The 16,757-nt window shown below is 37.5% G+C and overlaps 1 protein-coding gene across 9 annotated transcripts in view; it reads right to left on the reverse strand.

The window, feature by feature from the left end:
• The window catches only part of naaladl2 (N-acetylated alpha-linked acidic dipeptidase like 2), a 490,790-nt gene that overhangs the window by 19,176 nt on the left and 454,857 nt on the right, over window positions 1-16,757 (reverse strand). For all 9 annotated transcript variants that reach the window (XM_085150614.1, XM_085150615.1, XM_085150607.1 and 6 more), the window contains 2 exons: window positions 14,429-14,522; window positions 564-762 (listed from right to left, as the gene is read on the reverse strand). In XM_085150614.1, coding sequence (XP_085006740.1) covers window positions 564-762; window positions 14,429-14,522 — 293 coding nt within the window. The remainder of the gene's footprint in view (window positions 1-563; window positions 763-14,428; window positions 14,523-16,757) is intronic.

A 16,757-nucleotide genomic window follows, 5' to 3' on the forward strand; every position in this document is an offset into this window, starting at 1 on the left:
TAATGAGAAAATGCCATCTAGTATCATTGATAAATGGTATGTGATGCTGGAGCGCACAGCAAATGCAATGGCTTGGCTGTATCTGGGGAGCTGAGTAGGTATGTGAGAACATGCAAACTGAACCACGCTAACAAGGAGGTAGGAGGACCAACTGTGCCATCGGTGATGAGGAGGAGGCAACTGTGAGTGAGCCAAAGGTGGAAAAGGTTTCTGAGAAGAATGTTGTTCCAGTCACTCCAAGTTTGCTTAGCTTAGATTTAAGACCTTTTAACGCCACGTGGAATAAATAATAAACTTTAACAATGTAAAAAGGCAAAGAAATGAACTGGTGACCCATAAAAACACAGAGAAAACAGCCACATTGATATAGGATGAAACTTCTAATGTCAAACAGTTAATTAAAATATATTCCAGATTGTGGAGATTTAATTATGTAACATAATCTTGCAGGTTTTGAAACTGAAAGCATCGGTATCCTGGGGGTGCATTGGCTAACGGTAAATGGAATGCTTATACCTCCTTACACCAATGTTGCAACTCTGAAGCAATAACTCTTCTCCTACCTGTACACTCCAGGCGGTGTCTGTGGGATGATGAAGCTCTTCTCCAGGTCACGGAGTACATCATTCAGCATCCGCACGTGGGAGGGGTCACGCTCTTTTGGGTCATTTGCCGGCCGCATAGTTTCTGACTGGAAGAAAGCTGCATGGTCTCTGAGAGCGGAGGCTGAGGAAAGCAAGGGCAGCGATAGTGCACTCTTGTCTAGACGGATATGTACAAAAAGAAAGAAAGAAAAACAACAGGAACAATCGATGAAAAAGAATATTGCGTTTAAGCCATGTCCACAGAAAATATTAGCCTAAAAAGAGAGACGATATGGAGTCACTAGGTTGTGGTTTGGTTTGAGAACCAAAACCTCGGAGTAAATGTCTCAACAACACCTGTGAAATGAACAATTTACACCTTAAGGGCCATTTCAGGACTGGACTGCCTGTAAAAAGGACCAAATCACATTCTTATAAGCCACATCACATTTGAAGGTGATCTTATGTATAAAATACAGACAAAATGAATGCATGGCAACACAAGTTTACATCACATGTCAAAACATAAACCCAATGGGTCAGCTGTCAGGATCGACACGGTATCAAATATAACACAATAAAACACTGCGGTGCATTGTCTGGAGTCTCGTGCATGCCAGATGCCCTTGCTGGGAACAGCAGCCTTTGCAGTATTAGCTGGAGCAAAATAAGTGGTGCAATCATAGATTTTCATAAAACTGCACGTGTGAGTGGTCAGAACAGGGCTTCCATGGAGCAATCTAAAAATAACAGCAGCACTGGAAATCAGAAATTCACAAAGACCTTGAAAGTCAAAATAAGGCAAGGTTTTTGATTTTAATGAGCAGAGTCAGAGGTTTGTCTGATTGCACCTTATAGCCAGAATCAGATGGGAAATTGCCCTGTTATAACCGGTGCCTTCTTCAGCATATACCACAATAATAGAAGTCATTTAGGGATAAGCTTAAACCACATATTAAACTGATACAGCTCATGGACGGATGAAAGAAGAGTCATGAAATACTTCTTAAATAGTTAAAGCTGCTAGCCTTTGCATGCTCTTTTCACAAGTTTAAAGATCAGGAATGAGCTGCATCACATGCTCAGATGCTGCTGGTCACGTCTATGCATTGCGGATATCAGCTGCGGGTATTAGAAAAATCAGAAATCAGTTATTTTCTTATTTTATCTAATTAATAGAAAATTATTACTTCTTCTTCTCATAGCATAGCAAAAAGTTTACACCATACATCTGTTCCCCATCTGGCTTCAAAATTAGTTTGTGACCTGAGCAGTCTCTTTTAAACCTTCCACCAACTGGGCACTAAACACACTAAATTAAACAGATTCCCCCTATCGAGCTAACGCACATGCATATCCAGTAACGATGCAATGTTGTCCTCATTAGGCTGTCAACACAAAGCAGGCTTGTTTTACAGTACATTTGGCACCGCAAATCAATTACCTTTCATTTACAGTTAATTGCCTTGTATTCTTGGCTCTATTAAATGATATCTGGCTGGATTCAATGGGCCTGTTTTGGAAAGGCTGAAATCTGCCAAGCAACTGTTTGCATGAGGACAAAGGTTCTTGTTCAGGTGTTCGGCTCTTAATGGTCAACTGTCAGTTAGCAATAAGCAGTACACAGCAGTAAGCACAGCAGTAACACTGTTGCCAAATAGCGACTGAGGAAAAGAATGTACAGAGGTCATTTTTAATTTATTCTATTATACGAGCTGATTATGTCCTTTATGCTTTCCATGTTTGCATATGTAGAAAAACAATGATGACCCATGCATTCCAGAGGAAACACAAAACTTCATTGTTAACATTTCCATTAAAGAATAACAATGAAATAAATCACTGCAGGATTTGCTATTTTTGATACTTATACATAAGTATTCTCATATGGTTACTATTACTGTTGGTATTATGCTGTTTTGCTCCAGACCTGCTATGACACACATCCAAAAAAGAAAAATGAAAAAAGAAAACAACTGGGCAGGGGTGAGCTTAAGCTAGAATTATCCTAATTTACCATTAATCTAAAGGAGATAAAACTGGCGATTGCGGACTTCACTGAACCCATAAAAGGAGATGAAAGATACGGAAATCGTGCAAGGTTCAGCTGTATGAAAGTTGTTCCTGGATTCGGAGAATGTGAAGAGCTGTCTGCCTGGGATGACAGAAGAGAGAAGGGCAGACTTCTTGAGGATTATGTGTTATTATTCTAAAGAACAACATAAACTAATGCCTTCCAAGATATTAATCGACAGACCTTCCCGCGTGTTTGTGCTCCTTCAGATAAGAGCGTGTCACAGTAGGTTTGAGAACAGAGCGTGACTCATTGCAGAGGAGAGTGGAAGACAGAGGGGACAAAAATAGACAACGAGCGCAGTTCTCTCCTACAAATTTAAATGGCTCTGGCTTCTCGCAGCCAGCTGGGACTCATGAAATATTGTTTGATTGTTGTAATCCATCACATCTTTTGACACACAGAGGGATGTGTGTGAGTGTGTTTGTGTTTGGGAATACAGTTGGGACATGGCCTCATGCGATGACAGAGGCAGAGAGAAGAAGTAAAGGAAAGAGCTTTAAAGTGATATTTTTTTTTCTTTTAACATTCATTTATATCAGAATCTACAAATATTCGAGGAAATTATTCTCATTTTCACGTATTCTTCAAGAATCCTGGCTTTCCGATTTTGCGTTTGTCTTTATTTAGTTTTTAATTAAAGTGTTTTATGTCTTTTTGCTGTTTTTTGAAATTACACTTGCATTAGGACCAAGTAGAAAATATAACTAAACCTACATTACCTTCCTGTGTTCTGTCAAAGATACCAAGTATCAAACTGCAGCTTTGTGACTAAAACTCTCTGTATACATAATGACTAAAATGTAAATTTTGTGGATATTCTTTAGTGCTTCTTTATAAGTAGTAATTATTGAGCTCACATGAAGAAAGATATCTGCTCCCAGTCGGAGGTTGAAGTGGACACTCTCTTAACTAGCTGCGTGGGTTTTTTTTTTTAAATCTCAGAAGAGGTAGTGTAATCTACCTTTCAGCGCTGTAAAGATTTTCAGTTGTACCAGAGCTGTCATTTTATTTATAGCTCTTATAGTGTCAATAAAATATTCATCATGGGGTGTATCTATAATAATCATCTAATCACTGGTCTTATCTCAGTCATCGTCACCAATAGACTGAAACCTCTGAAAGGAAACAGTAAAGGAGCACATGTAATGACACGTGGAAATGATGACAAAGAGAAACTACACAAAAAATAAAATAAATGACAGCTGCAAGGTCATTTTTAAACCCCTAAGCCCACCAAGGTTTATGCCATATTTCACAATCTTACAGCAAGTCATCCAAATCTGCACCAATGCTCCACCTTATGTTCATGAAATCCACACATACATACACAAAAACAACACTAATAACACTGTGCTGTGTATATATAAAGATATTACTTATATATTATATATTGTGGAACCTTTTATAATATAATTTTCCATATTAATCTCTTTGCATTTAATTTCTTTTGTGTGTGTGGAAAAAAACACCACTTTGTTCATTGGAAGGGTGAAAAAAGTGTAAAGCACATAGCAACTCAAATAAATACATTGTAAATAAAAACCATTTAGCTGTGCACACAGTCTTGTTGCTGTGGCATTTGTGTCTTCCAATAGTTCACACAATTTGGAAAGAAAGGCTGTGTGGTTTCAAATAATGATTTAGAATATATTATCTACCATGTCATAAGCATTCAGTTCGGCTCTGGTATATTGAGAACATGAACTGCAATTAATCCATAAGCAGTTCCCTTTTTACCGATAAATTACATGTTAAATCTCAAACATTTTCAAGCTCTTCTTTTCAGACTTTCACTCATTATTCAATTGATATCTAACTACTGAGCACACAAAGATAGCTCATCGTTGTATTCACAAAGCCTCAGAGCACATAGGTGATGTTCATGTCACATGACTGTGGAGGACTACAGGACGCCTAAAACTCAGAGGGTCGTGTCAGGTTGCAACAGATTTGACGTCTGTTTCACTTTTCCAGAAAATAAAACTAAAAGAAATCTTATTTGTTTTCATCATAAGCCTGATAAGTCATAAAATAACCATCAGATTGCATCAAATGCTGCAATCAAATTCTGCACAGAATTGAAGAATCGTTTCTTCCTTTTAACTTAACTAAACAACTCTTTGAGTACTTCAGCTCAATCTTTTAAAATTTCTTTTCTTTTTTTCCATTGAAAATCATGTGGCTATGACTGTGTTGCCAGTGCTACCAGGCACACAAACTGAGACACCACCAACACATTCGCTACCTTCTCCAACTCACCCTACGCCTCTCTACCACCTGCACTTAACACCGACTGTGACAATGAGAAAATGTGTCTCTTTTGGTTATTATTAGAATTTAGATACTGAATATATGATTTTATTAGCTCTGTTTGTGTCTAAATAACATGCTGTGCAGATGAAAGTGGTTAGTGTCCACCTGATTTCACCAGAGGACATTATGACAGCATCCAGCAAAGCATACCTCATGCCTGCTATTTTCTACATGAACAACACATACTCCTAATAGTGGTCAGGAAATGAGGTTAAAAAATTGAAGACTTGAGGCATCAACATAGTTTTATAAACCATTTTTGTCTTTGCAGAAAAATGTTGGCTGAATTCATTTATGCAAGGCTGAACAGACATTATTCTTCTCAAGGCCTTCTGACTGTGAAGCCATCATGATAAAGTGGAGAATAAGAGTGTCCTTATGGTGACGGGCAAGTGCGTGGAACTGAAAGCACACAGAGCAGTAAATATGTTCTGTAATTTTCTGTGACTGGCTTGAGAATAGAAATTTTTTAGTGAAAGAAAACTTTGATCTTTTGTTAATATTAGTGGCTGTGGTGTCCTTGGTGATCACTGATTGGACAGTCAGAATGTAACTCCCTGTCCATTTAACATTCTTTCACTGATTACAAGCAGAGCCCTGAGTGTTTCACAGCTAAATGTTCATTAAAGTACTTTTTTAGAATGTGTTCAAATTGAATGTCCATTAAAGCCAAGGTCAGTCCACGACAAATTCTGAAAGAAACTTTCCTCCTCTCTGTTAATCATATAGTGGATCAACCTCTTGTTAATGCAAGTGCAACAAAGAATCCATTACAAGTGGATTTTTAAATTTTGGCTACGAATCGGAATTAATTAGCAGCTCAAGCCTTGTACAATCAAAGCTGCAAGACAAAGTGTTTGGCAATGTCATTTGGAGTTTGTGTTTTTGCTCTAAAGCAGAGAAATCTGGGAAATGATAACTAAATTTCCATAACTCAGCAAAGTCAAAGACACATACATGAAGAAATATATATATGTGTATGTGGTAGTGGTAAGACTAGTGGTAAGACTAGTGGTAAGACTACATGCCTTTGGAACAGGAGTCACAAGTTCCATTCCCACCTGGGGTGTCTGTATGCACTAAGGGTGCTCGGGCGTTGCCCGCATTGACAAGGTCCACGCCAGGTGTTGAGGAACCAGGGCACCGTTATGAGAAGAGGGCATCGGTGGGCAAGAGGCGAAAATAGGGGGCTGTTGGAATGCTACTAAGCAAGTAACCCCAGGTTACAAGAATAGGAGCATTAGGTGCAGTTACTCCAGCAGATCCCAGGAACAACATCTGAGATCTCTGACCAGAAGAGCGCAGTCCTAGGAACAGCTAAGATACTGCACAGGACCTTCAAGGACCCCATCATCATGGTTTGATATGCCATGATGATTATGGACAGCGCAGATGAAGAATGATTTTTATTATTATTTTTTTTTAAGTCTGGGGTTTGGACTGGACACATGAATATTGGTTACATGGCTTTGGTTACATATTCGATTAGAAATGTGACACATTTGCAACGTTTGCACTGAGCCTCATGTCCCCCTACTGATGATAAAATGTGATATTCCTTAGACCTGAGCAAAGTTCTTGCCCCCCACTTATTTAGACCACCATTGGCTTGAACTGAACTACAGACTGTCATATCCCCAAAACATTAAAAATCTTCTGTATAGTTAAGGTTTTACTTCGTAGTTGAAATGTTGGAAGTTTACGTAATTCTTCACATGCTTGATTTCACAGTTTTAAGCCCTAAATTCATATATGATTGTACTGTCATCAAGAATGTGGGGATATTGTTATCTTGCCAGAGAGACTAGATGGTTACCACTGTGTAGACTGATAAGATGATAGATAGGAATATCCTCACCAGTGGAATTTTCAAGGATAGAAGGGAGCCATCATAAAGAGTATAAAAATGCCTTGTCTCACAGAGAAAAGTGTTGTACCCTACAGAATATCCATCAACAGTCTCCTCGTGTGAACAAAGGCCTCTTATACATCTGGAAAGTCTGTCTATAGAGACATCTTTTCACAACATCAGTAAGATGCCCATGTTGGTCTTGTTTGAAATCTGAGAGCAGAGAGCACACAAGGTCACCATCTTCTACGCTTTTTGTGGAAAAAAAAGTTTACATGGACACGTGCCATTATATATACTGAAGTCAGAGCTTCATAACAGTGGTTACCTTCTCTCTTTACTCTATCTCCAGACTTAAATGTAATTATACAGTGAAAGGAAGCTATTTGGCTTTGCCACTGATATGCCTAATTAATCCTGAAAATGTACAATGGATTTTAAGTGTCAGTCAGGTGTAAGGTGTAATTCCTTCACAGACACACACATTTAGTTTGATTTCCTCAGTGTATACTAGTAATTCTCAGTGCTGAAATTAGAAATGATCTACCTGTCTTTGAGCACTGCTGTTGAGGACCAAAGGAAGCCTTGATACTGGGCGCTATCTGAACAGTAAATTAATGGAGATTTATGTCAGATCAGACTAGACCAAAGGCAGTTTTGTATAAAGGGAGAAAAAAGGAGCATAGTGATTAAAAAAAAAAGTTGAACAAAAGGTGTTGGGTGGGGGGTTCAATTAGCTCTGGTTGTTTGATCTGAGTACCCTCCATAACTGCCAGTCATGAATACTGCTGTGCTCCATGCTGGCTGTGAAGAATCCATTAAATATCACTGGTCCTTTGCTGCAGGGGGCTGCTAAAACACCCAGAAACTCACTCACACAGCCGTTTCACATCCCCTAAATGTTCTCACAGTAAGCATTTAGAAAACTAAAAAAAAACCCCAACAACCAACAGCACGAGTTACCAACCATTTAGCCTATACATAAAGGAAGACACAACAAATGTCCTGATAGCAAACTCGAAATAATAATCACTAACTGTACTCTCTCGCACACATGTAAAAAAACCTTTTTTATATACAAAAGCTTTCAGCAACTGCACTTTTTTCTGTCACCCCCATTTCCAGTGAATGTGAAATTCAGAACAGCACTTTATTGTGGCTCCCGCTCTCTTAGTCTTGTTAATAGTCTGTTTACTTCTACTTTGCTTCGCTTCTGTCAGTCAATGGCTACAACCAGGGAAAACCTACAAAACCACGAAGCAGCAACAAAAAAGCAGAACCAAGTAACATGTCGTCAGTCTGCTTGTCTATCAGTCTCCTCTTCTTTATTTCAGTAACACGTACACACACGCTGACTTAGCTGTTTCTTGAGCTAACATACACAATGCTAAAACACATTTTAGTGTTTTCTGTTTGGCCTTTTTCCTCATCTAACTGTACATTTGTTGTTTAAAATATAACCAGTTTTCAAATGTTGAAATAAGTTTAGCAACAGCGGTGGCAGCAAAGAATCATCATAGTTTGTTGTTGGTTAAATTAAGAAACCATCACACATGCTCATGTGAATTTTTAGAACTCAAAACACTTTTATTGACACGTGAAAGGCTCTCCCGGATCATGTTTCATGTCAGTTCTTCTCAATTCCTGGAAATTTCCATTTCCCAGATTTCTCCAAATTAACGTGAGCAGTAAACCTCCTCTATAAACGCTGCTTTGCAGAAGATTGGTACGTTGGCCATATGGTAACAAATGAGCCATCTTTGGAAAGGCGTCAAATTTGACAAACCAAAACCAAACGAAACAGCAGAACGACTTTGGAGCGGAACTTCGCAGTTGGGTTATGATTATGTGTACGTTTCTGATTATGAGAATCATTATGAGCACAACCTCTGACATACAAGATATTAATTCAAATTCACTTCAAAAAACAATTTATTTATCCTCAAGGGGGTGATTAAAAAGGAACAGAGAGCATCACATGAGACATAGAACATCAAACAAATATAAAAAATAAATACAAAAAGTCAATATAAGAAAAAGTCAAAATAAATGCGATCTGGGGAGGAGGGGGGGGGGTGTAATACTGGGGCAGGAAAGAGTCAGACTTCACGAGCTGAACTGCTACAGGAACAGGTTGTGCAATAATTTTAGAGCGGATCTAATGAAGTTTAAACGCATCTGGTTTTGCATATCGATTAAGAAAAACTAACTTTAAAATGGTTATTTTTATGAGTTACTATCAGAATCAGGGGCTCAAGTGAATTGTTCCTAATCCTCTTTTTTTATTATCTTGGTTAAAATTATAAGGTGTTCAAATTATACTATTTACGTGCTTTATCTACAACCTCTGCCATTAACCAACCCACACACAACAGCAACCCCACACCAGGAATTATTTATCATCATTCACTATCTGTTAACACACGCACACATCAAAAAGTATTTATTTCACTGTCCTATTCCTCCTCCTCTTCTTTCTCTCCATCTGGTGCTTCTCTGTATTTTTAAACAGCAGAGATAAAAGCCCTCTCCCACCTGTTTTCTGACTGAGCAGGAGAGGCTTGTAAAAAAAAAAAAAAAGCATTGAGAAAATCAGCACGTTCACCAAAGTCAAATTTATAACTTTAGGACATTTATAATGCCACCTGGAATTAAATTTAATATCAATTTAATAACCACAATAAAAAGCCCCAAATCTGTCACAGCCAGTCTCTTTCTGATTAGACACAGCTGATGAGAATAGTAAAATTACATGTAGGCATAAGGAAAGATGACACTGGATGACAGTCTAAGAACAGGGTGTTCAATTGTTTATTGAAAAAGAGATAAAAAATAAAATAAAGCTTGTTCCAAAAATGAGTAGCAGCACTACTCTGTTTCCATTCATCCTTAGCACAGTACACAATTCAGTTGATTTTTTAAATCTTATTTGCCTCTTTCTCACTCTGTTGATCATAAGCCTTTGCTTTATCATAGCATCCAAGCAAAAAACAAATAATAATAAAAAAATAAACAGGTGACACAGTGCTGATACCACTGTGTCACCTGTGATTCAGCATCCACACTAAAGTAAGAACACATATATTATCATTGCCCAATTGAAAATACAGTGGAATTAGTGCAACTCCTGTTTGAAACAAACTTTATGAAAGTAACTTTATAAAATTAATACATATAAATACAAATATAAATATGAATATAATATAACAGTATAAGGATTATATAAATAACATAAAACATAATAAATAGAAAAAAGTGTAAATAATGGCATTTAATACAAAATGTTTAAAATTAAGATATTTAATATAGCTATATAGATTGTTTTTGTTTATGTTTTTTTGGTAGTCTAGCACAGCGGTCTCCAACCTTTTTTGCGCCACGGACCGGTTTATGCCCGACAATATTTTCACGGACCGGCTTTTAATGTGTCGCGGATAAATACAACAAAATAAAACTAGTACCTAGTTACTAGTACTAGTACTGAAAAAAAGAAGATTTATTTATAACACACCTGAAAAGACCCAGGAAAACCGAGTAAACGATCAAAATATATAAATAAATAAATAATAATAAATATAAAATTATATAAAACTCAATAGTCTGGACCAGTGAAACCCCAGCACATTTTTTTTAGCGCTTCTTGTTCTGTGCTACTAATTGATGGTGTAATTTCCTGCTGCTGTTTGTTTCTTTGTTGGATGGTTCACCTTTTAGCTACAAAGAAATGACACTCATTTGTAGTATGGTTCTTCAGCACACCACTTATGTGCAAAGTTGCCAAGACGGTGTAGCTTTCATGCTCATAAAGTGCTTTTGAATTGAATTGACAGAGAGGAGAATCAGTGGAACAGACATATGGGTGATGAAGAAATAGACATAGGGGCTACAGGCAGGTATAATAATCAGTCATCTCTCTCTCTCAGGTTATAATCTGTCCATTAGTCTCAGATGAGGAAGCATAACCACTCAATCTAGGCATTAATGGGACAATGCTTACATACTTAGACAGAGCCACTGAACCCGAGCCACTGAGTGATTGCCTTAGTGGTACAATGAATGAGACTTGATGTTAGAGCTACAGTACGTGTCATGAAGAGCATCTCTCCATCTCCATCTCTTTCAATCTCTGATCATAGTGTGTGAATGATTGATACACCTTGGCTTATAGATTTATTTTATCACGAGTCTGAAGAATCAGCTCGGTACAGTGTGCACCAATCAAAATGTATTCATAGAACTCACTCTGTTCGACAGCGTGCTTGTTTTCCTCGTGCATAACAAAACTAACATTGCATTATTTTTTAATTTTTTTATTTTTGACTTTGAGGCTGTGTGAAGGCCGCATGCAGGGTAAATGTATTAAAGCCTTTGTTGTCCATCCTCTTTGAATGATCATCTTAATATTCAAGGACAGTCTTTGCATGTTTGGAGACTGTGACTGAATAAGCTGATTTTTGGCTCAGAAGGCTGGAGCTGTGCACCATGCTAACCGCTGAGTATTTGACAATGTACATTTTCATGGGTTTCAATTCAGCCCTTGGCAAAACTGCTGTGTTTTCTAGCTAACGGCACACATTTTTTAGGTTTTATAAATGCAAGTGTGTTTATGCAAGTCATACAACAGGGCCATTTATTTTAGTCAATTAATTTAGCTTCGAATTGATACATTATTAACTTGACCTACAGTACAAGATACCTGCTCGCTCTAGCCAGATTCCACACAACATTTATTCAGTATAATTCAAAATATCCATTCTTAATGTTAATTATATCTTATAATTAGATTGCTTAGTGAATGAAATTGATTTTTTTGGAATAACAGAGGATCGGCTGCATGCACAGAACAGATATTTACCTGACGATCCACAGGAAATGAAGTTTAATAAATTAAAGTAAAGAATGACCAGAGATTTCAAGGAAAAAAAAAACCTGCTTTACTGCAAATGATCTCTCAAAGTGAACGTGGAATCTGTATGAAACACCTCAGTGGTTTACTACAGTCCATTAGCCAAGGCATTACAGCCATACTGGACTGTTATGAATCTGGTGTTTACATCCATTACAGATTTACAATTTCTTTTCAGTTTCTACACACACACACACACACACACACACACACACACACACACACAGATACAGTGAGAACAGAAGAATGACAGGGTGCAGAAAAAGATGGGAGTTACAACGAGAGGACAACTCAAGAAGACTTATTTTTCTCAGGGCTGATGTAAAAGTCTGAGAGGGATTACTTTTGACATTTTACTGGATTTACAAATTAAAATAATCAAAGTCAGTATGTTGTGTAATCATGAGAGAAAGACTTTGGTTTAATCAGCTGAAACAGTGCTTCATTATTCTGCATGTCCATGTGTATGTGCCTGCATGGAGAAACATTCTGCAACTCTTTTGTTGCATGTTGAAATTGTTGTGCATCCTTATCATATCCTTTTTTTCCAAATGGGGTTTAAGTTAACTTTGTAGATTTCTTTTCCTTTTAAAAAATATGAAAATCTTTTTGAGATTCATTTTAATAGTAATTAAGTAATTGGTCACTGAAATATATTAACACATATGTTCTCTGGTAGCCACATCACCGTTAATATCTTCTTTAATAGTTGCAATATGGGGCCAAATTTGTATTATGTATTTAAAAAGCTATAGAAAGGTGTGGACAGAGTTTTTGTATCCTTATTGTGTATTTCTAGGAGTTTCCCTCTGATAGCTCAAAACTTTTGGGAAGAGCATATTTAAATGAAACCTACAAATCTGATTTATTAAGGTGTGATGCAGGCAATTTGTTGCAAATTGCATTGAAGTCAGTGCAGTAAAAAGCATGTCTTTTTTTGCGCCTGAAGTGACTGTGATAGTTGCTGCTAGGACTGTGGATTTATTCGAAATGCCAGGGGAGGATGTTGTCAGGAAAAGCATGTAACTGGTGTGGGTGGATGGCTCAGTGCTCTGAGAGCGTTGCCAAAGCGTTGGATCTGTCATGTAACTCTTTACTGAGTCCAATGATTTAAATGCACATGCAGTGTGACTTTAGCTTTTTTTTTAACCTTGGATATCTTATATATAACACTGAAATGTCTGTCAACTTGCAGAAATTCATGATGTGTTAAATCAATATATAATATCGACTTTCATAAATACATGCTGCCTCATAGAGGAAAACAAAAGCAATGCATGGATTTACATACATGGCAGAGTAAGGGTAACTCATTCTAAATAATGTTTCAAGTTTGTCTGCACATCATGCAGCTCAAATGTTACACACTTATTTCAGGTTTATCACATTTATCCAGAGAAACCTATAACGCCTACCTATAAATCCCCTGCAAATTTTCACTTTACCCTTATACCAAAAACACATGGACTCTCCTCAGTGGAGAAACACTAAAACCGGTTACGCTGTATTATTTTGGTAGGTACATTACTCGCTCATTCTTTGGGTCTGGTAGCGATTTTTTGCTACTCTTTACTGGCTGGCTGTGTTAGAATTGAATGCATTGTTAGTAGATCACCCACAGAACTGTCCACTCTCATCAGTGCATTTTTGAGATTGTGGTCTCAGGTAAGTCTGCCACTTAGTGAATCTGACTCTTAGTCTGTCCTGGTCAACATTTGGGTAAAAGTTACTTCTGACAAAGGGGTTCTGCAGTTTTGCAGTTTGAATGGTGATATTTCAGCCTGCACTGTGTGAAACTACAGAAATCTCTGTGGTGTGTGTGTGTGTGTGTGTGTGTGTGTGTGTGTGTGTGTGTGTGTGTGTGTGTAGTAGCTGCTGTCATGGACTTCTGTGCAGATGCATAACTCATTTCCACAGACCAGCCAGTCACCTTATGCATCATTTCCTAATTTACACTCCCCAACAACCAACATGAACACTCCCACAGATACATAAAACAAAATGTTTTAAGTAGGCTATCTTTTACAGCTGCACCCCTGCAGGCCTGTGGGTCTCAACACATTGTATGAACTGGTCTTTGGCTTGTTAGCTAAACACACAGACAGCAACTGCACAATTTTGACATAAAGAGCTGAAAAGCAGACTACAGAGCCTTTTGCTTAAATATTAGCTACCTTGGATTCAGAAGAAAGAAATACAGTTATTGAACTCAGATTCTTATTATTCCTAACTCATTGTTATGTCTGTCTAAAGCGGTAGATACTCAGGCATAACTGCTACTTGTTTTCAACCTGAATGATCATCTTATGCCAATTAATTAGTCTCTTTTTAAAATAAAAACCACAACTCTTTTTATTGTTATTTTTCTTTTTTACCTTGCACACTACTATATGTGGATATAAAGAAGCAAATCTCCTTTTTACTCATCCAGCAGACAAATAGAAAATCACATTATGATATTATCTTGCTTATGCCCACTTTTCTTCTTTGACTGTTTTGTTCTCCATAACAACTGAAAGAAATACGAAACTCTTCATCTTCAAAATGCGCCACACTTTTTTGCTACCTTTGTTTGTGTGCTTTTTAGTGGAAGTCAGTCAGTATATAGTACACCTAGCCTCATCATTCTCTCCATGCACATACCACTAGACTGTATTTTATCATCACCGCAGTTGAAAACACATGATCATCAGTGTTACCTTTGAGCTTGTTTTGAACATCCAGGGCGATGTCTAGAGGGTAAAATGGCAGCACGGGATCATTGACCAGTCGGAGAATTGCTTCTGCAGTCATCTGTGGAAACACAGCCAAACGAATGGTTTAGTAAGTTAGCTCCACTTTCTTTTTTCTTGCCATTCCCACATTCAGACATGACACCAGCATCCATAGTAAGCATAGGTGGATAATTTTCTCAATTAAAAAACCCCAAAACAAAACAAACAAAAAAACCCAAAATAGAACTAAAACAGTAGTGGGCCAGCTAGACTTTCTACTATGCTAATCATAAAGCTTACATGTGTGCTACACCTTTTACTAAGTAATTCTTCTGTCAGATTATGATTGCCAGTTGATTGGGTTTTTCTTTACTTCATGTTTTCCTGTCAAAGTTCTCTTGTCAAATGAATTTTAAATGAGAGATTACAGATTTGGAATGGGTGGTTGGTTGAAGTCCTTGTGATTGTCATCACCAAAAAAAAGCTCACTTAATGACTTGTCACTTTGTATCAGTCCCATGCATATTGCTAATAGGCACCTCCTCTACGTTTGCTTAAGCAGCTTAAGGGGCTATTATTATCTACTTATAATCACTGATGAACACAGAGTGGCACAGATAATGTAGCCGTCTAATGGTTATGTGAAAACATATGTGAAAAATGTGGTTTCCAAATGTTATTGTAAGCTAGCAAATTCAGCTAAATAGTATGGAAGCCCGTTTTCGCCACTAAAAAAAAAAAAGTATCCATAACTCGAAATTTCGAGTTAGCTCTGCTAGTCAGTAATCTACGTGAATGATACCATTTTCTTGTTACCCAGAAGGATATGGTGCAGAGGAATGTGCATTTAAAACTGGATCACAACAAATTGGCGCTTTCGAGAGTAGGTTGGCTGATAGTAATGCCATGTGATTCAGCTAATAACACAAAGATTTCATCATTTGTGAAGCCACACTGAAAATACTCAGCAATTTGTGCAATTTGTGCATTCATGGCTGTAATACTGGTAGCTTAGCTGTAGCATTTGTAGCTGAGGGCTTCAGCTTCCGGGTAACAAGGAAATGACGTCATTCATGTAGATTACTGATTGGCAGAGCTAACTCGAAATTTCGAGAAAAGTAACTCAAAATTTTGAGAAAAGTAAGTCAACATTTCAAGGTACTTTTCTTGAAATTTTGAGTTAATAGGTTGAAATTTCAAGAAAGAAAACTCGAAATTTCAAGTTATGGATACTTTTTTTTTTTTTTTTAGTGGCTGAAATGGGCTTCCATACAATAGAGCCCAAATAATGTATTGCATGTATTGCAAACTTTTAACTGTTACAGTTCAATGTCAGCTTCCATTGATCCAGTTGACTATCTCTTCTAACTCTTACTGTCTGCTTCTGTTGGCACTTAAACCTAGAAACACTTTTCAACAGCCACCACTGAATGTGTTCACAGCAACTTAGCAGTAAGTCACCTTCTGGTGGAATGTATGTTACTGATAACATTCAAAAAAAGGCAACCTCTTTTCAGGTTGGTTGCTTTCTTCTTCTAGGATTTGGTATACATCATAGTCCTATCCAGCTGGAAAATTGCAACATGTTTTTGCTCTTTCAGTGCCTTTAAGAGTATAATCCACATTCAGCAACAACACAAAATCAAAAACAATGAAGCTTAAATGAAAGAAATGAATCACCTTCACTTTCACGCCAACATTTTAACATCAGATTTTTAACACCTTTCGGTTATGTGTGTAGAATGTAATTGGTGCTGAGGAGGATGTAAAATTTCAATGAGTCAGATCATGTCTTGTCCTTTAAGCTATTGCCAGCCACAGATCTGATTCTGCACCCAATAACCTGGTGGTCCAGATTGTAAATTAAAAATCTGACACTCTATGCAACATTTTGCTTTTCATACTGATTAGATAACAGCTGTCTTGTGAGGGAAAATAAATAATTGGGACACCTCTGGCTGCAATGTGAGCAAGCATTTATGGAGATTCCCGCTTGTTCTGGCACCCCACACTGAGAAGCATCATCCAAATTACAGAGAGTGTCTGTCTGGCTCTGCTCTCACACTGAAGTGTCTGTCATCTTGATGCAAACAGATCACTGCCACTGATTCAGCCACTCTCTTCACAGGTAGAGGACTTGGCATGGCTTCCACTTGTTTTTTATTGGGTGTATAACATCACAGTGAGCTAACCAATTACTTGGTATAACATCACAGCTGTGATTATGGATATATCGACTCTTACTCTCCACCTAGACTATATTCTTCCCACAGAAAGTAAACCCAAGTACATCCTATTTTGTATTTCACAGTGA

This window comes from Neolamprologus multifasciatus, chromosome 23 (assembly GCF_963576455.1).
Source record: "Neolamprologus multifasciatus chromosome 23, fNeoMul1.2, whole genome shotgun sequence".
Lineage (NCBI taxonomy): Eukaryota > Metazoa > Chordata > Actinopteri > Cichliformes > Cichlidae > Neolamprologus > Neolamprologus multifasciatus.